Raw genomic sequence first — 22,220 nt, 5'->3', positions numbered from 1 at the left:
TACCTGTACTTTTTGTTCATAGAGCTCTTCCATGCAAACAAACACTGGGACTATGCAGGCACAGGCTAGGTGCAGAGAAAGAATGTTCTAGTTCTATAAGACTGAAAAGGCACATAACACAACCTTTCCCATTAAAATCTATGGGAGGGAAGGGGAGAAACACTGTTTTTCCTCAGTCCCTCCTGAGCCACCAGAGTAAAAACAGCACGTGTAGAAATGAAAGAAAAGCTCACAATGGGGCAGGAGAGAAGGAATGTTGGCCTGCATGGAAGAGCTCAATGAGCAACAGTTACAGGAAAGTGCAACCCTGTTTTCATCATCAATCTTCCACGCAATCCCACATCAGGAGAATAACAAGCCAGCTAACCTGGAGGCAGGTATGAGCATTCTAGTCAAAAAGGGAATGCAGGACCACATGCCCCACAGTGGATCCCGGCTTTGTGTTGATGCCAACAGCATAGTGCTGGATAAAAGTCTCCAAGGAGGACCATGCTGCAGCCTTACAGATGTCCTGCAGTGAAACACTTCTCAGGAAGGCAGCTGAGAACACTTGGGTCCTGGTGGAGTGGGGCTGTACCAATAATGGACATGGGACACTGGCATGTAGATAATTTTTTTAAATAGTATTCATAATTCAATGTGATAAAGTTAGTGAGGTAGCTGGCCCACTTCTACATGGCACAGTGTGACAAAAAAAAATTGCAAATCCCTGTACAAAACCTGAGGCCCATATAAAATATATATATTAAAATTCCACATACATCCAGAATGCATAAAGTTCTTTCTTGCTTTTGTGGTGGAGTTTGGGGGGGATACTAGCATATTGAGTGTTTAAGACAAGTGGAGGTCTAAGACAACCTTAGGTTGAAAAGCAACAGTGGGTCTCAGAATGACTTGTCAGAATGGAGTGCAACTAACTCGCCACCCTTCTCACTGGTGCAATGGACATGAGAAAACAGGACTTAATAGATAATAGAAGCATAGTAGAGGCATAGGGCAGGCCACCGTGGGTTTGAAGGGAAAGAATGAGCTGGTCTAACACCAGAGATAAGTTCCATTGGGAAACTAAGATTGACTGGTGGAGGAAAAGGTTAGCTAAGCTCTTGGGAAACTGTTGAATAGGTGATGGAAAAATACCGAATGATTCTGGACAGGTTTGTGGAAAGCAGAGGTTACTACCAGATGAACCCTAATAGAAGGCAGGGATAAGCCTGGTTTGGCCAAAAAATATATAGGCAATCGACAATGATGAGTAGTGAATAGCAAGATGGGAAATGGTCCCTTTGGGAAGTCCAGATTGCAAACCTCCTCCACTTCTGGTGATATGACCTCCTAGTGGAGGATTTATGGGCATTGCACAGTACCCTTAAGGGTATTATTGGAAAGGCCGAAGGAGGGTTCAGAATCCAAGCAGATAATTGTAGCCTGGACACATTGTGGTGGAAAACAGAACCTCTGTGTAACAGGCTGTGTTCCTCTGGAAAGGCATTGCCTTGTGACAAATCCCTTAATATGGAAAGCCATGGTTGCTAAGGCCAGAGACAGACAATCAGTGTGCAGTGAGTGCCATACACCTTGATCCTCAAAAGGGACTTATGCAGAAGTGGAATAGTAGGGAAAGCTTAGAAAAAGGCATTGTCCTGGAGGATGAAAGGTGTCCCACAGGGAAGTGGGATCGTTCCCAATGCTGCAAACTGGACATTTTTGCATTGTGCCTTGTAGCAAAAAAAATCTATGGATGGGTAGCCCCACTGATGAAAAACAGGTTGGAGATATTTGTCCCCCAGTGACCACTCTTGATGTAGTGAGCCTATCCTACTGAGCGTATCTGCAGTCTGGTTGTTGGAACTGGCAATATGGATGGCCTGAAGAAGGATATTGTCTCACACTGCCCACTTTGAAACGGCTGTGGCCTCCGCACACAGAGAAAGGGACATGGTTCCACCTTGCTGAGGCTATTCAGCTAGAGTCATCTTTAATCAAAGCCTAGAAGGTCTAAATTAACATCTGAAATTAAACAAGTAAAAGGTGGCCTGAGAAGGAGAGGAAGTCTGAGCATCTTCCTTTCAGCACAACCTATTGTTAATCAAGCAAAGTCTCATCCTCTTTTACTGTTTAGCTCTCAATCAGTGTGATTGTCTCCAGTGTGGGGGTGGAGTTTAGGCCCAAGGTATTTCTTTAGGGTTCCTATGCCCAGGCATCAGCTCTGTGAGGTAGCAGGCCCACTCTACTGATAAGTGTCTCAGCTCCAGTAACAAAGTGTCTGGAAAGAGGGAATAAACAGGTGAGTTTGGCAGACATATGAGTTCAGTAGTAGGGTGAAGAAGTAATGGAATTAATCTATCCATGTCCCTAATAAGGTAAGCAGATTTTCTACAAATAAATCCACAAAAATAGAAAATTCATTAAAAAGAGGAATTAAAATAAAACAACAAAAAACAATTATGAAGGTAGAATGCCAGCAGGGAGTTGGGAGCTATCCAGTGTATTGTACTGAGTGTAACATGTCTGACTATCTGCCAACTGGTCAGAAGTTAGGGGTGTATGCTCAGTGCAAGGCACTTCTGGTTATTAGGGAATGAATTTGCACCTTAGAGGCCAAGGTAGCTGACCTGGAGAAGCAAAGACAGTCAGTTAGGCTCATAGATGGTTGACTTGTTAAATGTGTCCCACTTTAAGAATGGCAGCCTCACCATTGTCAGGAAGCATGAAGGTCAAGGACACTGCACTGATGAAAGTGGGAATGTTCCCTTGGAAGCGGCTTCTTCTGCAGTTGCTGAACAGGTATCCTTTTGCACCAAGGAACTATTCCTGGGCTGGCAGGGAGGGGGGCCCTTGAAAGTTAGTGATTTGATCTTTAGACATATAGATAGATGGGTGGTTATTTATGTGGTCAGTACATAGGTTCACCACCCATCTATCTAGAGGGACCTTTAAAGCCCTCTATGGTCAGGGGCCTGTCTATCTGCGGGACCGCCTTTCCCCACACGTTCCCCGGAGAGCACTGCGTTCAGGGACAAAAAATCTGTTGTCCATCCCTGGACCAAGGGAGGCTAGGTTGCGGCAGAGCCTTCTCGGTGGCAGCGCCAGAATTGTGGAATACTCTCCCAGAGGCCATAAGGGCCCTGCGGGATCTTTCCACCTTCCGCAGGGCCTGTAAGACCGAACTGTTTCGACAGGCCTTTGAGATCTAACCTAATTTGGGAGAGCGCTGCCACTCTACACCATTACAGAGTACCATGATCACCATTTACATTTATATTTATGTTAAATTATATCATAGTGATACAGCACCAAAAATGCAAGGGAATGTTTTAATGTTTAAGTGTTTTAAATAATTTTAAATTGTAGTTTTTATTGGTTAAATTGTAAAAAAATGTATGTTGTTAGCCGCCCTGAGTCCGCTTGCATAGAGGGCGGGATAGAAATTTAAAGTAATAAATAATAAATAAATAATAAATATGTGGTAAGCTGTAGGGTACCACAGGTTCTGTACTAGGTCTGGTGCTTTTAAAGTTGTTCATTAATGATTAAATTAATGATTAAAGTTGTTCATTTATGGTTTGGAGCTGAGGGCTAATAGTGAAGTGTCCAAGTTTGCAGATCAGACTATGTAGTTCATGTGGTGTGAAGTGAAGCATCATTCTTGCCTCCTCTCAAGGGTTAATGTAAAAGTAACAGGTGGGGCCTATTCTTGCAGGCAGGGCTTTTTTGTAGTAGGAACTCCTTTGCACATTAGGCCACACACCCCTGATGGAGCCTGTAAAGTACTGGGGTCGGCGCAGTAAGAGACCAGAGTCGGAGAGTGATTTCAGCAAGCTTTACTTCAGGAACACACACACACACACTGAGCTCTGTTCAAACTTCCCGCTCCTTTATACAATTCTTGCCCCTTTCTGATTGGTCCTTAACTATCTACACAGATTGGCTATTTACAGGGCCTAAGGGCCTATCAGGGTAAAGTATGAGCCTGGATGTTGATTGGCTGCTTATGTTTCAATCCTTCCCCTCATTGGGCACGCTTAGGCCTTCTCTGGAACCCTGGTGTGGAGTTCAAGCTCTGGCTTGTTCGGCTTCCCTCCAAAAGTAACAGTTCCCTCCAAAAGTAACAGTTCTCCCATTTGAGCCTAGGACACAACAGAGCCAATCCTCCTGGAGTTTACAGTAGGCCCTGTCAGAAGAGCCCTGTAAGCTCTGGGAGGATTGGCTGTATCATAAGTGAAAGGCCTGAATCTATGCTTCAAGCATTGCTGAAATCATAGTCTATGCTAAACCTACATCCTGCTCTAGGATGTAGGTTTTACACTGCCTGACCGACTTCTGAAAATCTTAGGTAGCATAAGCTAGCTTTATTGTTTTGTGTTCTGTGTGACTTTTGACAATCTGTGGGATGTAATCTTACTAACTTTCCTTTCAATAAATTACATAAATATATAATGTTAAAAACCATCAGACTGGTTACTTGTGTGCTCATGCCCTGGGGACTTACAAGGTTAGCCTGTGTAGTTTCATGACAGGTGGTGAGAACCAGGGAGGATAGCAAGGCACTCTGGTGGGATCTGTTGAGGATGGGCGAGTGGGCGTAAATATGGCAAATGAGGTTCAATATGGGCAAGTGCGAAGTAATGCACATTGGAACAAAAAATCCTAACTATATGGGGTCTGAACTGGCAGAGACCCATCAGGAGATAGATCTTGGAAATTTTCAGTGAGAAAACTCACTGAAAATGTTGACTTACTGTGCAATGGCAATAAAAAAGACAAATGTTATGCTGGGGATTATTAGGAAGAGAATTGAAAACAAATCAGCCAGTATCATAATGTCCCTGTATAAATTGGTGTGGCCTCCGTTGGAGTACTGTGTACAGTTCTGGCCACTGCACCTCAAAAAAGATATTATAGCATTGGAAAAAGTGTAGAAAAGGGCCGCTAAAATGATTAAGCAGATGGAACAGTTTTCCTTTGAAGAGAAGTTAGGGCTCTTTCGCTTGGAGAAATGATGACTTGGGGAGGGGTGACATGATAGAGGTTTACAAAATTATGCATGGTGTAGAGAAGGTACAGAAAATAAGTGATTTTTTTCCCCCTTTCTCACAATACAAGAACTCATGAGAACTCAATGAAATTAATAACCAGTAGGTTTAGAATGAATAAAAGGAAGTACTTCTTCACTCAAGGAGTAATTAACACGTGGAATTCACTGCAGAGGAAGTGGTGGCAGCTACAAGCATAGACTGCTTCAAGAACCACAGCTGTGGTCAAGGCCAAGCAGTCTCTGGATCTCCTAGGTGGAATGGAAACACCTGGCTTGAAATCTGGAAACCAAGGACTTTAGGGCAGAAACTCTCTCAAGGGGCAGAATTGCCCTGCCCTCCGCACCGTCTAATATTGACCCAATAGATTGTACACACTGGGGTGGAGGAAGGTTGGATTTTTCAAAATGAACAGCCAGTCCCAACCCTGAAAGTTAAGTCTGTGTGACTGAAATTCATAAGCAAATGAACCAACTACTAGCCAATGCTCCAGATAAGGGAATATAGGACAACCCCTAAAACAGGTGAATCACTACCACAGTCATGCATTTGGTGAAGACTTGTGGTGTGTAGCCAGGCCCAAAAGTAGCAGCATATATTGGAAGCACCTGCCTGCACATACGAAGGAAATAAATATTCTATGCAAGGGGTGGATAGTCACATGAAAATAAGTGTCTTTAAGGTCCTAAACAGCAAACCACGAATTTAATTCAAGAGAGTGAACAATAAATAACAGGGAGAGAAACTATTCTAAACTTTTAACAGTAACAAGCTCATTCAGTTCCCTGAGGTCCAGGAGGGTCAAACCTCTCCATTCATTTTTGTGACTAGAAAGTATCTAGAGGAAAACCCATCATTCAGGTCCTCTATTGGGGCTGGCTGCATGGCACCCTTTTGCAAGAGGTCGTGCCAAGCAAGTAGGGCTGCCAAGCTCCTGCCAGGGGTGGAAGACCCCCCAGTTTGGGGCCCCCCAATCTGCTGGCCCCGAGCAGGCTGCTGGAGGGATCCCAACCCCAAAGAGCCCCATCATCACGCAACATGTCCTGCACAATGACATCACATGGAAGCGACATCATTGCGCTGGGCACATTGTGCTGGGGATGCTCTAGGGTTTGTGATAAAACTCTATGGTACCATAGGAGTCCCCTGCTGCAGTGGCAGAGGGACTTGGCTAACCTAAAAGCAAGTGATAGAGGTTCAGGTGGGGCAGACGCCAAAGGAATGGGCAAAGTACAAGGAGGTTGTCTAACAAAGTCAATCCTATACTCTTATTGCAGAGAAGACCCAAGATTCAGAGGTGATGGAGCTCCTCCTAGAAGGGGGCCAGTCTATCTACAAAGAATGGTGGGGAGTGTAATGTCTCCTCCACTAATCAGAATAGCTGCTTTTGTTCCTTGTGGCATTCTTTAGGGGACTGCAATTGAGATTGCCTGGACTTAGTTCTGGAGACTCTAAATCTGCACTGGGTCTAAGATTGGAAAGACTGTTGAGATGAGTAGTGTGAAGTTATGTACCTGGGATATCTTTGGGACTGATGGTGGAAAGAGGAGAGAGGCATGTAGTGAGATTTATACTGCTGAGGTGCCTAAATTGTGACACCAAGAGATTCCACTGTCTGTTGCTCTTTTTTTGGGCCAGGGTGAGAACAGCAGGGAGCCCTCAAATGGCAGGTCCAACTCTGGCCCTGGTACAGGGTGTAAGGCAGTTTATCTTAGCCATGCATGTCTTTCAAAGCATGATAGAGGAGGCCATGGCCCAAGCTAGGGTTGCCAAGTCCTTTCGCCATCACAGTGGGAGAATTTGGGGGAGGGGCATTCTGGGGGTAGGCAGGATATCACACATGAAATCCCCTATGTGATGATGTCAGTCTGGTTTTGGGGAAAAAACTGTATGGGGAGGGACTGTGGCTCAGTGGCAGAGCATCTGCTTGGTTAGCAGAAGGTCCCAGGTTCAATCCCTGGCATCTCCAACTGAAAAAGGGTCCAGGCAAGTAGGTGTGAAAAACCTCAGCTCGGGACCCTGGAGAGCCGCTGCCAGTCTGAGTAGACAATACTGATTTTGATGGACTGAGGGTCTTATTCAATATAAGGCAGCTTCATATGTTCAATATTCAATGTATGGGATTTTTGGCTTCAAAATCATAGAGTTTTTTTTTTTGGGGGGGGGGAATCCTGAGTGTTGCCATGTGATGTTCCTGGTGCAATGACATCACCTGGAGGTGACATCATCACATTGGGGGATGTCACATTGCAATGTCTTTGTTTAGGGGTGGGGTTTCCCCCACTGGCCAGCTGGCTGGTGGTGAATCGAAGCCCCCAAAAACAGTGGAACCCCTGCTGGGACCTGGGGGCTAGCAACCCTAACCCAAACAGTGCACAAGAGCATGTTGACCCTCATTCATGTGTTGCTTGGAGAGTTTCATTGCTTGTTCCTGTAAGAGTCTGGCCCAATACCACTTGTCTTCTGCAATAAGATCTAGATAGCCTGACATATGATCTCAGAAAAACAGCTGATATATATCCCGCCCCCCACTCCGAAGAGTCTCAGAGCGGCTCACAATCTCCTTTACCTTCCTCCCCCACAACAGACACCCTGTGAGGTGGGTGGGGCTGAGAGGGCTCTCACAGCAGCTGCCCTTTCAAGGACAACCTCTGCCAGGGCTATGGCTGACCCAAGGCCATGCTAGCAGGTGCAAGTGGAGGAGTGGGGAATCAAACCCGGTTCTCCCAGATAAGAGTCCGCACACTTAACCACTACACCAAACTTGCTCTCCAGATGAGTGAACAGGAAAGGGCTATCTTCCTATTTTCAATATTTTTGATGTATTTTTTGATGGAGAGCTTTTCCCCAACTGTCATCATGAGGTCTAAAATGTCCTCTAGCATGGGAACAGCAAACAATGCATGGGCTTCAGTATAGACGATACTGAGAATTTTACTTTTTGGTTTTGAGTCAGATGCCCTAAAGTCCATATCAAGTCACTTGGCCATCCAGGAAGAATAGTTTGGACATCCAGCTGTTGTTTATTGATGGTGTTATGGTAGAACAGGTGACAGAATGGAAGTTTCTGGGAATTACCATGAAACAGGATCTATCATGGGGGGCAAATACTTAAGCTCTAGAGAAAAAGGCCCAGCAACGACTATACTACTTAAGACTCTTAAGATCACTACAACTGTCAGGGAGTCTGCTGGTTGCCTTTTATCGTAGTTCCATTGAGAGCATTTTATCTTATTGCCTCTGCGCGTGGTTTGGGAGCTGCACAGAAGCAGAGAGAAGGGTGCTCCAAAGAGTGACGAGAAGAGCACAAAAGATTTGTGGATGTTCTCTCCCCTCATTGGTGGATCTGTATAATATGGGATGTAAAAGGAAGATACAAATGATCCTAAGGGACCCTTCACATCTGGGCCATTTGCTATTTGAGATCTTACCGTCAGGTAGACGATATAGAGTGTTGAAGGCTAGGACAAACAGATTTAAGGACAGTTTCTATCCAAGTGCTGTGGTTAGGCTAAATGCAGGGTTATGAAGGATTATCTGTTTTAGATATATTTAAATGGTTTAAATGGTTTTATGAATGTTTATCTGTTTTAGATGTATTTAAATGGTTTTAATGGTTTAAATGGTTTAAATGTATTTAAATGGTATGAATATGAATATGTGTGTTTGATGTGTTGGTATGTTTTGTGGAAGAGCACCTCATTTCGTTGCTCTCTTTTTGTTGAGAACAATTACAATAAATTTATCTATCTATCTATCTATCTATCTATCTATCTATCTATCTATCTATCTATCTATCTATCTATCTATCTATCTATCTATCTATCTATCTATCTATCTATCTGTCTGTCTGTCTATCTATCTATCTATTCAGAATAGAGGCACAAATCCTCATTAAGAGAAATGGCTGAAATATCTCCAACCACTTCACCTGGGGATGGATCCAGCAGAAGTCTGAACCAAGATCTAATGGGGGCCCCATCATCAAAATCTAATGCCTGTTGACTAGGAACATCCAAAAACAAACAAGCAGAATGGAAAGGAGTCAAAGTTACCACTTGAACTGATGGCTGATATTGTTCATACTTGTCCACAGTTGGAGGATGGAGTGTAAGGATACAATTACCATGGAACCGATGGGTATGGGACTGGCCATGACATGGTCTGTGGTGATTGTGGCTATGACAGCACAATGCATGGTCTCTTCAAAATCTGTGCATAGATCAATTGCTCTGAGGATATTTCCCCCTTGGAACAGGAATGTTCTGGTTCCTAGAGGTGAGAAGATGGAGTATGAAGTGGTGGTAATGGTGTGGAATCCTCCTCCTCCAGAGCTATGAGGTCCTTGGAGACCATCAGAACCAAGAGTCTAGGTTCTGGATCTTTGGAGTCTTGTGTCCATGCTTTGATTTTATCTTAGCTTCCTGGGTACTGACTCAGTCCATTGAGACAATGACAGAACTGGTGATCAGGACTGGTGCTGGAGGAGGGGCCAAGGATGGAACTGACCTTACAGAAGACCCTGATTCTGGATTTCAAGTCCTCTCCCATGCCGCAGATTGCTTCGTTGCCCAAGTATTGGAGATGGTCAGGGCTTTTCCCCACAGGGTTGACTTAAGTCAGAAAGCCCTTTTGCTGCATGTCTTCCAGGTGAAGTGCTGACACTGGCGACAAGATCCCACATTATGAGACTCACAGAGAATGTTTGCCACTCTGTCATTTTTGTGCTGCATTGGGCACATTTTTTTTTTTGAGGCATTGCAGTCAATGGGAGAAACAGTCTGAAAACCCAAAGAACAGAAGAGAGTAACACTAAAAAAAGCTAGGGATATGGAACTAGAAGGGAATCATCTCATAATGGTGGTGAAGAAGGAACTGAGGAGAAATTGTGCCTCCTCTTGGTGCATCAGTTTCAGTGGGAAAAGGCTCCTTTTCAGTTATATGGAGTTAGAAAATTATTTCTCTGCAGGCAGCCTATGCACAGACAAGATTCTTAGAGCACTCAATCTTTAAAAAATACCAAAAAAAGGAGAATGAAACTATTACCATATTAAAACACCACCACCATTAATGTGTGCCATTAAGTGCACAGGTCAAAACATTCCCCTAGTAGACTTTACATTTTTTTGAACAAGTACTTTGATTATGTAGTACATATTTATCACACCTTTTGTTCAGGGAAGTGTACACTATTCTACTATCTTCCATTTTATCTTCAAAATAATCCTATGAGATGGTTTAAGCTGAGAGGCAGAGAGAGTGCCTAAGGTCATCCAGTGAGTTTCAGGGAATAGTGGGGATCTGAACATAAATTAGGGCTACATCTGGCCCACAAAGGGAGGATAGTCATACTGTTGCCTCACTTTTAAGGCCTGGATGATGAAGCAGGAGAAAGCTTGGCGTATAAAGAGAAAGACCGATTCTGCATTTAGCACTTGCCTCCCTTCTGTGCGGGGCTCCTCATGGTGGCTTTTTTTTCCTGGGGCGTTTTCTCACTGACCTTAATCGGCAGCGACGTCCCTCTTCACCGCGCAGGATCTGCGCGGATTTCGCACCAATTGCTGCGGAGCACCCGGAAGAGCCGCAAAGTCCCACGGCGCAAATGGAAACCGCCAAAAACCAGTTTCCATTTGCGCCGCAAAAGCCGCGGGACTTTGCGGCTCTTCCGGGTGCTCCGCAGCAATTGGTGCGAAATCCGCGCAGATCCTGCGCGGTGAAGAGGGACGTCGCTGCCGATTAAGGTCAGTGTGAAAACGCCCCTGGATTCTGCATTGGCATCTCTGGAGCAGGTCTGTGTGTTTCCTGCTTGCTCCCTGCCTCTCACAAACTCGAGAGCCAAGAACAAGACCAGGACAAAAGCTAATACAGAATCACTCAAAATCTGAACATGGATACAAGAGGATGGAGACATCTCAAGTGAAGCTACCTCAGCAGCTAAGCATAATGCAAATTGTGAAGACAAGTCTGAAAGTCTTGACCATCATCTGACATATGAACCTACTAGTTCATTCCAGTCATCTTCAGAGGCCCTGCTTTGAGCGCCCTTGCCACTTTAGATTAGATGGATTGCAATCTGAGAAAGGGCCTTCTTGGTTGTGGCACCAAAACTTTTGCGCTCCCTTTCCAGGAAGATTAGTCTGTCTCTGTTTGACTGCTGTCGTCCACTAGCAGGTGATGACATTTTGGTTCTGTTTGGCATAAACTTGATAGCTGTTATTGGCATCCTCCCTGGGTTTTGCTGCTACATCTGTTTATATGTATTTATTGAATTGCTGTATATATAATTTATTTTAAATGTTTTTAATGTTGAAATATGTTTGTGTTTTATGTTTGCCACCTTGGGTAGAAAGGTGGCATAGAAATTTGTTTAATAAGTATAAATAAATAAATCAAATGGACAAAGTTTTCATTTGAGAGCACAATTATGGCGACAGGTAGATTGTATAAGTCTTTCTCATGCAGTAGACATACTCTGCCCAGCAAGTTGAGACAGATGTGAAAGACCCATGCAATCAGCTCTGTTTCCATGGTTGTATCCTTCACACCCAGCCTCCAACACCATGGGATTGCATCAGAGAAAAAGAAGCCCCAACAGGACTGTGTATGAAAAGGACTTAATTAGTTTCAGCTCCTGTGTGAGTTTCTCCTGGCAAACCGAGCACAGTATGGGATGGGGACAAAGGGGTGATTGCATCGCAATGTCACTGTCACTGGTGCTGGTACAATTATGCAGCACTCCGAAGCACAATGGTCCATTAATTAGGGAATAACACATTCTGAGCACTGTGCAACACTTATTGCTGCTCGAGTGCCGAGAGTATATAAAAATGCTCTCAAAGCAGCATCTTCCACAGAGGAAGTTCTCTATATCCTATGTAATACACAAAGAAAGAATCACATGTTTGTTGCAATGTCAACAATGCCCTCTGGAAAGGCTCCCGGCTGCTTCCTATGTGAGCGATATTCAGAGCGATCTTCATACTGCCTGGGCGATCAGGTTCCTCATCAATTTCCAAGTGTTTACTGAGTTTGATAAAGTAGCAGGGTGTCACAAATCTGGAGATTAATTTGCTGAAATAAATCTGTGATGCATGGACTATTGTCTCATTTTAGAGCTCACAAACGATGTTTGAATTAGTCATCTGGAGCGCCATGGACACGCATTTCCCTATCTGTCTAGGGATATAAAACTGGTAATGTTGTAAGCTTCGTATTGATTTGGCTTCATAAAGTAAAACAGCAACAAGAATTAACAAACATTTACAACCTGCTGTTGATTTAGGCCAACCGCTTGCTCAGTGTCTTTGAAAGGAATGATACATCAATGTTGTCTCCTTGCACAATGTTTTTATTGGAACAAAAAGTATAGAGACACGTTCAGTAAAAAACGTCAAGCTGAAAAGTGCATGCCCTTGTACCATTATTTGTATAGGATTAGCTCATAAATAGTCAAATAAGATTGCTGGGATTTTTCTGAAACACACAATTACTTAACATAAATATGGTGCAATAGTAATTTCTTACATGGTCTGAGGGAAAAGCTTTGGCTTCCATCAGGATTTTATAGCGATTTCTGGTTGGCTTAAAGAAAGACAGCTGTAAAAAAAAAAAGTGGGTTAAAGTTTGTATCTAAATGGAACTTTGATCAGCACATCCACACTTATCACACAATCCACACGAGTCACAATCCACACTGATCACAATCTTATCCACTCTCTTCTAGGGCCTTCCAAATCTGAGGTGAGGAAGGAGCTAACTGGACACAAGTTCTTGTCAGGTGTAGCTACACTTCTCTGGAAGATCCTCCCCTGGAGACTGATGTATCCTTATTGTTGTCATCCAGGCACTACCTTTTTATTTGGGTTTTTAGGATGGCTGATTTCTTCCTTTAGTTTTTCTGCAAGACTGATATGCTGTTCCATTGTGATTGCTATTGGGAAGAAATTTTAATCAGCTTCCTTTTTTATAATTGTTTCTGAATTCTGTTATTAACAGTTGCTAGCGATAATTACTTATCGATATTATCGAAACATACTTTGCTGGCTGCTTTGCGAAAATCTATTTGGAAAGCATAATATAAATAACGTTAATAAGTACATGCATCAAAAAGCATAGAGCAGTACGGCTTTCAGCAGCCCGGATAACACAGAATTCTGGAGACCCTCCCATGTCAGTAAAAGCAGGTAATGGACTCATAATATTTCCACAAATTTTCCAATATGAGAGAAAGCAAACTGTATGTGAGAAAGCAAAGGCTTGGATCCTATTGAAAATGCCTGCTGGAAGAATGATCTCCTTCACCAGAGCATGACTTCTCTACTTCCTCCTCCTGCTGCAACCCAAATCTCTGCTCCTGGGGGCCAGACACACTGCTCCTGGGGGCCAGAGTCATGCCACCCTGGGAACAGCACAGAAAGAGATTTGCTGTAGGGGTGGATAGAATTGCACCACACCAGCGACCATGCAAGTGACTGACAAAACCCAATAAGTTTAGATTTGAGCAAGAGAGCACGTCACTCACAAGTAACTATTTTCTACAAGATGCTCAGTTCTCTGCTACCTAATGGTTCCAAAAATAAACCTCTTTAAAAGGTAAACCAGAGGATTCCAATCCAACAGTTTACTGTTTACTAATAGATAAGGTATTCAATGAATAGACAAGGAATTACAGCAGACGTTAGTTGCCATGTAGAAGAAGAGATTGGATTTATACCCTGCCATTCACTACCTGGAGGAGACTCAGAGCAGCTTAAAATCTTCTTTCCCTTCCCCTCTCCACAACAGGCACCCTGTGAGGTAGGTGGAGCTGAGGGAGCTCTGACAAAAACTGCTCTTGAGAGGAACAGCTCTGTGAGAACTTGTGACTGACTCAAGATCACATCAGCAGGTGCAAATAAATGCAGTGCATTTGTAATCCCCCCCCCCCGAAGATGTCATATTCCATCTAAAGGAACTGAGAAAAATAGTTTTAAACAGTTCATCAGGGCTTTTTTTGTAGCAGGAACTCCTTTGCATATTAGGCCACACACCCCATGATGTAGCCAACCCTTTTGGAGCTTACAGTAGGCCCTGTACTAAGAGCCCTGTAAGCTCTTGGAGGACTGGCTACATTAGGAGTGTGTGGCCTAATATGTAAAGGAGTTCATGCTACAAAAAAAAGCCCTGATAATAGTACACATGAGCCTTCTAAAGAATTATAGTAAATATTATCTTTAAGTGACTTCATGAACAGTGGGATGCTTTAAATTTAAAGTATTAGCACAAACATCTAATATGTTCTTTTTATTTTACACATTTGAGATGTAAAACAGGAATTAATTCCTTTTCTGAAGTCAAGAAGTTGGAATCACTGAGTTTCATATGACATACAAACTTTTAAGTTATCCAGTTTTTGAAAAAAAATAAGGGCTCTGGTTTAAAAATGTATGGATAGCAAATTAAGAAAGCATTATATGCACAGAAAGGTCTGCTAAAGGATACTTCAGGAGGCTTGCAGGGTGGGGAGGAGAATGCTCATTAGGGGAAGACAATTACACTAGTTAAGAGATTTGGGGAAACAAGAACTCAAATGATGGGTCTTAAGTTTTTGTTTGTGAGTGGTTTCTTTTTGAAACGAACAGTTGATTCTACTGCTGATTTCTGTTTGCCAAACCTGACAGATTTAAATTGTTGTAAAACTTGGGGTGTGGTCTCCAGGTAGGGGTCATTTTGTAGAAAAATAGGTGGTAGAGCTCATTAGCATATGCCACCCCCCCCTTCAGCCAAAAGCACCCCATTGCAAGAAAGGAGAGCCCCGGGCGAGTGAGGCCTGCTTGGGCTGGCTAGAGATCCAACCAGCCCAAGCAGGTCTTGCTTGCCCGGAGCTCTCCCCACAGTAAAAAAGCCAGCAAGCCACCCACTACCCCCCAAAAAAAACATAAGTGGAGAAAGGGTGGTGTGGGCTTCTCCAGGGGTTAATGAGGGCTGCTGAGGGTGTGGCAGAGCCCCTGGTGGCTGGCTGGCTACCCATTCTCCTAATCCAGGGATTGTTATGCAGCTGCACCTTCTATTCAATGGACAAGGTAGGTGGAGAGGAAAAGGGGGAACCCTCAGAAAGGTTCAGGAGCTGTGCTCCTGTGAGCTCCTGCTGAATTTGAGGCATATCCTCAGGTATTCAGAAGGAATAGCTAATCCCTCCTCTCGTCTATGATCAGTAAGGGATAATAAGTAGAATGTGCTTTCTTACAAAACAGTTGTAGTAACACCCGTGGTCCTTTAAGTGTGTCTTATCTCTGTGCAGGTCATCTCCGTTCTGAGGACTAGTGAGGAACTGGATTCAGGTGGGAGATTTTCATATTAGCAAAAATGCTGAGTGTTAATTAAAGAAATACTCTGCTTGGTTGTAGCTGTGGAGCGATGGGGCTTTTAGCCCCTGTGACTTTGAGAAGTCATTAGGTAATGGGTACCATTACCACCTTTGTAGGACTGGACTCTCCCGGCCCTGGGGATAGGGTGGGGCCAGGTTTTACATATTCTCTTAACCCATTTCAGTTTGACATCCCTGCTTGATGAAGTTCACTCCTAAGAACACTTCCATGGGAGTAAGCCCCACCAAACAGAATTGAGTAGGATTCAGAGTAGACCTTCTTAAGTTTGCTCTCTATAGTCTCCTTTGTTCAAAACTACCAAAAGCAAGCGACAATGCATACGTTGTGGAATTTACTGCTACAAAATGTAAAGGTGGCCAAAAGCATAACTGACTTTCTTGAAGGGATTAAACAAATTTAGGGAGTATGATTCTATCAACATTTGTCATGACGGCTCAAAGATCCTACATATTCAGAGGCAGTATATTTCTGAATACCAGAATAGCAACATGACAAAAAGACCACAACTTCTTTCCCTGCTTGTGAACATCTGACATTGCAGTCCTACTGAAATCAATGGCCAAATTAGACGTTACAGCAGCTATGGATTTGACCTGTGGCTGCCGCTATTTTAGGGAAGTATTTGAAATGCTGCAAGGGCCAGATCCTGATTGTCTATTTTGGTACTTGAAAAGGTGTGTGGTGGGTGAACAAGATTGTCGGGTTCCCCCAGTGTCACCCATTCAACCAGCATTGTGTCCTCGTTGCATTTTTAAACGGTCAAATTATTTTCTAAAATTGTCATGGTGACCACTCACAGAACTTCAGGGTGCTGTAATGTCTGTTATGCCCCTTTGACTTAAACACCGCTGCATAGGATTATACTATAAAGGAGCATGACAGCTGGAAACAGAATTCTGGATTAGACAGACGTTGGCCAAATCCAGCCAGGCAATTTTTACGCTCTTATTACTTACCAATAGGAGATGTAAATTAACTGTCAAGCCATTCATTAAAGCTACTTCTTCTTTATGAGCCCCTGAAAAGCAATAACACAGATGTCTTTTTGGTTTGTTTGTCCTGTCAAGGTCTCTTCCAATGATGTGCAAACCCAAAGCTATGGCTCTTAGTCAATGTCTCCCTAATGAATGGAAGGTAAACACATGTTTGATGTGTCACCACAAAGAGATTTTTTTTTTTTTAAAGTTCTACGGTCTGGCTCAGTGTAGCACTTTGACGGGAAAATATTTATTTTTACAGGTCTGTTGTGTCACATAAAGCAGATAAGGAAGTGGCAGCAATGCCTTTCTTGCACTCTTACCTATTGATTTGTTTTTTATCATTAACACCTTTGACAAAATCAGCAATGGTGTGCTTTTGCCATTAAATGTACCTCCCCCATAAAGACCAAATTGTATTAGGGCCAATCACCTATTTTTTAAATGGTTGCAGTAGTGTCAAACTAAAATGTATCCTTAATAAAAACTAAGAGACCTTGCTGGACAGTTATTCAAACCATCATAATAGCGGGCATAAAACTGGTTTGGAAGAGAAAATGATCAGAAGCAGTTGAACTATCAAATTTGACGAAGGATGCTGTAAAAAGGTAAAGGTAGTCCCCTGCGCAAGCACCGTTGTTACTGACCCATGGGGTGATGTCACATCAGGACATTTTCTTGTCAAATGAAATAAATTAAACAATGGGGGTTTCGCACAGGGCTTACCCCGGAGCGACGTCCCTCTTCACCGCACAGCGTCTGCGCGGATTTTGCACCAACTGCTCCGCAGAACCCGGAAGAGCCGCGAAGTGCTGCGGCTTTTGCGTCGCAAATGTAAACCGCCAAAACCCAGTTTACATTTGCGATGCAAAAGCCGCGGCTCTTCGCGGCTCTGCGGAGCAGTTGGTGCGAAATCCACGCAGACGCTGCGCGGTGAAGAGGGACGTGGCTCCGGGGTAAGCCCTGTGCGAAAACGCCCAATTAAAATAATGGACCCAACAAATGGATTTTTCCAGCACACTTTGATATTGATGCAGTACTCTTAATGAGAAATACCGTATTTGCCGGTGTATAAGACGACTGGGCGTATAAGATGACCCCCCAACATTTCCACTCAAAATATAGAGTTTGTTATATACTCGCCGTATAAGACTACCCCCTCTTCCGCACACCTTCCACACACCAAATAAAAGGTAAAAGAACATCCGGCCCGCCCCTGCATCTCCCTGTGACTGGCTCTGTGTAGACAAAGGGCGGGCTGGAGCGCCGCTGCTTCCCGCCAAGCAGAACGGGCCGGTCACGCCGAAAAGGCTGGCACCCCTGTCTCCTCGCTGATGCTCGCCGCAGCCACGCTGATGACCCGCCGCGCTGGATACCGCGCGATACTGGACAGTATGTAGAATGAGGTGGGCGGGCATCGGGAGGCCACTATGGGCACCGGGCGAGCATCGGAAGGCCACTATGGGCAGCTATGTCTATCCCAGCTGAAGTGCACCTGGTGTATAAGACGACCCCCCCACTTGGAGGCATGTTTTTCAGGGCAAAAAAGTAGTCTTATGCGCCAGCAAATACTGTATATATTTTTACTTGCTTTAGACATTTTTACATTACTTTTCTTCCTAATGGGAATCCAAAGTGGCATACAAGATACCAAAATGCAATTCAATCCAACAAAATATTGTTTAAACAAACAGAAAAAAAAGAGGATGCAAAATATCCTTTTCCAAGGAAGAGATCTGTTATGTTCTCAAGGCATATCTTAAGGAACAAATCCCAGAGGGTAGCCATATCAGTCAACGCCAAGGAAAAGAAAAGAGACCGAAAAAATGAGTGAAAAGTGGAAGTGGGAGCGCCAAGATGAAACTGTAGCTGCCCTCTGCCAAACGCCTGGCAGAACAGCTCTGCCTTACAGGCCCTGTGGAGCAGTAATAAGTTCTGCAGGGCCTGGATAGAATTTGGCAGGCTGGAGCCAGGGTAGAAAAGGCCCTGGCCCTGGTCGAGGACAGCCAGATACCTCTTGGGCCGGGGCCACCAGCAAATGTTGGTCGCCAGAGAAAAAGGCTCTCTTAGGGGGATACCAGGAGAGGCAGTCCCAAAGGTATGTGGGTCCCCGGCCATTAAGGGCCCTAAAGGTTAGCACCAACACCTTGAACGTGATCCAGTACTTCATTGGAAGCCAATGCAGCTCCCACAGCGCAGGAGAGATATGAGCTGTGCACAGGGTCCCCATGAGAATCCGAGTCACTACATTCTGCTGCAGCTGGAGTTTCTGGGTCAGCCCCAAGAGTAGAGGCCCATATAGAGTGAATTGCAGTAATCCAGCCTGGAGTTGATTGTTGCATGGATTACAGTGGCTAAGTTGGGGCCAGACAGGTAGAGGGGTATCTGCCTAACTTAGCGTAGTTGATAAAATGGCAGCATGGCAATGTTGGAAACCTGGGCTTCCATCGTCAGCGAAGATCGCCCCCAGATTTCAGATGGTAGGTACCGGTTTCAATGACACACCATCCAGAGTTGGGAGTTGGGGCCCCGCACAAGCATTTCCCTGACCCAGCTACAGAACCACCATCTTAGAAGGCTTCAGTCTCAAACAGCTCTGCTTTAGCCATCCCGCTGCTGCCTCCAATCCCTGAACCAAGTTGGCTGGGATGGTATCTGGCTGGCCACCCACTGACAGATAATGCTGGGTGTCATCAGCATATCAATGGCAACCCATCTTGAAACTCTGTAGCAGCTTGGAAAGGGGGGGGTGTATGTATATGTTAAATGATACCAGGGAGAAGACATCTCCCTATCAAGGTGTGCCTAGGAGACACCCTCTCTCCCAGGGCCTCCCTCTGTCCCCAGCTTTGGTGAAATGGGGAGAGCCACTTCTGGACAGTCCCACAAACTCCTACATCAGCAAGGTGGTTGGCCAAAACATTGTGACTGACCACCTTGAAAGCCACTGCAACTTAAATTAATTCCAAAGAAGGAAGTTTTTAGGACCAGCATTTATGAAGGCGAAGAGATATATTTCTAGATCAAAAAAAAAAAAATAGATACTAATTCTGCTTCCTTTCTCTCTCACATGAGGTAGTTCAAAAAGCTCCCACGAACACAGGGAATTGAAATGTAAAGAATAGGCATGGCATCATATCATTTTCCACTTAGCGGATAAAAGAACAAGAAGCTGTTGTGGTGACTGATTGAAATCCAACTGTGTGGGAATACCGAGAGGAATGGTGATTGCACAGAATGAACCACTACAAATATCTGGTTCTTCAGACAATGAACAGGGTTCTCAAGCCAATTACCCTGATCAGGACCAGACTGACTTCACCTCAGCAGAGTGGATGGAAATGGTAGAAAGTACTGGGCACATTATTGCAGCCCAAAGATCGAGAGGGCTCAGGCTGGGCTGAAAGCCCTTTTTTTGGTTGTTTGTTTGTTTGTTTGTTTGTAGCATTTATATCCTGCCTTATCCCATGATGGACTCATGGTGGCTTACAACATAAATAAAATAAAATACATATGTCATTAAAACCAAATAAATACAACAGGATGGCAGCTAAGAAACTGGTATTAATGCAGAGGAGTCCAATACACCTCCTGTTAGATGTTAAAAGGATAGTAGGCCTCTGTAGGCCTACTAAGGGCAGGGAAGACCAAGATGGTGGAAGCATCCACAACCTCAACCAATGGCCTGGTGGAACAGCTCTGTTTTTTTTAGAGACCCTGAGGAACTGTAACAAGTCCTGCAAGAATCTCAGTTGGAAATGCATTCCACCAGATTGGGGCCAAGGCAGAAAAGGATGAGGTTAAATGGATGTCTTTTGGGTCAAGGACTAACAGTAGATGCTGGTCTGCAGAGTGCCAGGCTCTCCAGGGCATATATGAAGAGAGACGGTCCAGAAGGTATGCTGGTCCCAGGCTTCATAGGGCTTTAAAGGTCAGCATGATAACCTTGAAGTGGATCCAGTACTCAATCAGTAGTCAGCGCAGTTGGTGTACCCCTGGCTATGAATGCATGCCTGCACAGACGACAGCTTCAGTAACCACACCACAGCATTCTACGCTAGCTGGAGTTCTCAGGTCAAGTTCAAGGGCAGCCCCGTATAGAGGCAGTTACAGTAATCCAGCCTGGAAGTGACGATTGCATGGATCACTGTAGCTAAGTCCCAGGAAGAGAGATAGGGAACAAGTTGCCTGACTTGCTGAAGATGATAAAACACAGACCTGGCAACAGCTGTGACATTGAAAGTGAGACAGTCAGGATCACCCCAAGGTTCCCCCACATGTATGACATTTCAGAAACAAAATAAACAAGTGTACGTTCATGACTCATGAAATAATATTTTTACAGTGAGATCAGTAGTGTGTGTGTGTGTGGGGGGGCGGTCTCATGTTACTAGTAGGGATGTATGGGTACATTTTTTTAAAAAAAAATGTTTTAAGCTAGTTTAGTTCTTTCTATTTTCTCAGGCAACTTTCCAATTTTATTTTATGTCTGTTTTAAATCATTTTGATGTCATACACCATGTTCACGTCTTTTATACTCAACTGAGACAAAAAAAAAAACAGGTGCCAATTTCAGTGGCAATATTTCTATCAAGTTTCATTAGTAGGGTCAGGAAAAATATGATGGCAGTTTCATCCTGAGAGCAAGGAAACCAAAAGAAGCTGGGACTTTTGAATCAAGTCTGTATGCTCGCGATGTTCAGTTACATGACGACTTTGACCTGAGCGCAGAGAAATGCTTTGGGAGGCTGTAGAGACCACCCAGCATCCTAAGTAATAATAAAAATGAAATCAAACTCCTAAAAATAAGGTTTCAAAACGTGCATGCAGAGGCTAGCAGATACTGATGTCACGTTCCACACTTCACCTACAATAACACAAGAGGCAACGGAAGAATCTTATTTTCTCAGCAACAAAATATTGTTGTGTGTGTTTAGAAAATGTACTGCAACCTGCTCCTCAAAATCTCCTTTTGCATGCCTAGTTACTGAATTACATTTATTTTGCCAGATCCTGTGGTCTGTCCTGGTCAATTCATTGGCACAGACCTTCCTTTAAAAATAATTTTAAAAGCCTCTTTACTTTTTATAGTTTTCTTGTCTTGCATTATTAACCATGCAGGCCTTCTTTTAGACTTGGTAATGCCTTTCCTAAACCATAGAATGCATTCTATTTGGGCTTCAATTGGCTTTGTTTTAAATAGCTTCCAAGCATCCTTTAGTGCAGGGATGGCCAACGGTAGCTCTCCAGATGTTTTTTGACTACAACTCCCATCAGCCCCAGCCAGCATGGCCGATGGCTGGGGCTGATGGGAGTTGTAGGCAAAAAAACATCTGGAGAGCTACCGTTGGCCACCCCTGCTTTAGTGATTTGACTCTCTTGTTTTTCCCCTTCAGCTTCATTTTTACTATTCCCTTCATTTTTGTAAAGTTCTTTCTTTTGAAAGCAAATGTTACAATTTTGAACTTTTGGGGTAACTTTGCATTGATCTGAATGCTAAAGTTAATAGCACTGTGCTCATTGTTCCCAATTGGTACCATATAACAACATCTACATCTTTCACCAGGTCTTGAGACCTGTTCAGAACAAAGTCCAAGATCAAAGTCCAAGGTCCTACCCCTCTGGTTGGTCCTATAACAGACTGTTCCAGTGCACAATCATTTATGATGCCTAGGAATCTCATCTCTACAGCATGACTTGAGCACACAGTTTCCTCTTTGTTTGGTTGTGATGTTTTTAAAGGCTTAATAGATGTGTTCTATGACTAGATTCTCTTATTGCTAGATTGAACCATTTTTGTTTTCTTGATAGTTTTAGTCAAAACTTTGCTTCAAGCTTTGTGT

General features: G+C 43.9%; 1 protein-coding gene across 1 annotated transcript in view; it reads right to left on the bottom strand.

Annotated features, from left to right (window-relative positions):
• KYNU (kynureninase) overlaps positions 1–22,220 on the bottom strand; it is a 202,514-nt gene that overhangs the window by 109,523 nt on the left and 70,771 nt on the right. The window contains exons 5-6 of the mRNA XM_060257263.1: positions 16,357–16,418; positions 12,558–12,629 (exon numbers count right to left, since the gene is read on the bottom strand). Coding sequence (XP_060113246.1) covers positions 12,558–12,629; positions 16,357–16,418 — 134 coding nt within the window. The remainder of the gene's footprint in view (positions 1–12,557; positions 12,630–16,356; positions 16,419–22,220) is intronic.

The sequence above is a fragment of the Heteronotia binoei genome, chromosome 16 (assembly GCF_032191835.1).
Source record: "Heteronotia binoei isolate CCM8104 ecotype False Entrance Well chromosome 16, APGP_CSIRO_Hbin_v1, whole genome shotgun sequence".
NCBI classification, from domain to species: Eukaryota; Metazoa; Chordata; class Lepidosauria; order Squamata; family Gekkonidae; genus Heteronotia; species Heteronotia binoei.
This window is presented reverse-complemented; position numbering and strand designations above follow the sequence as displayed.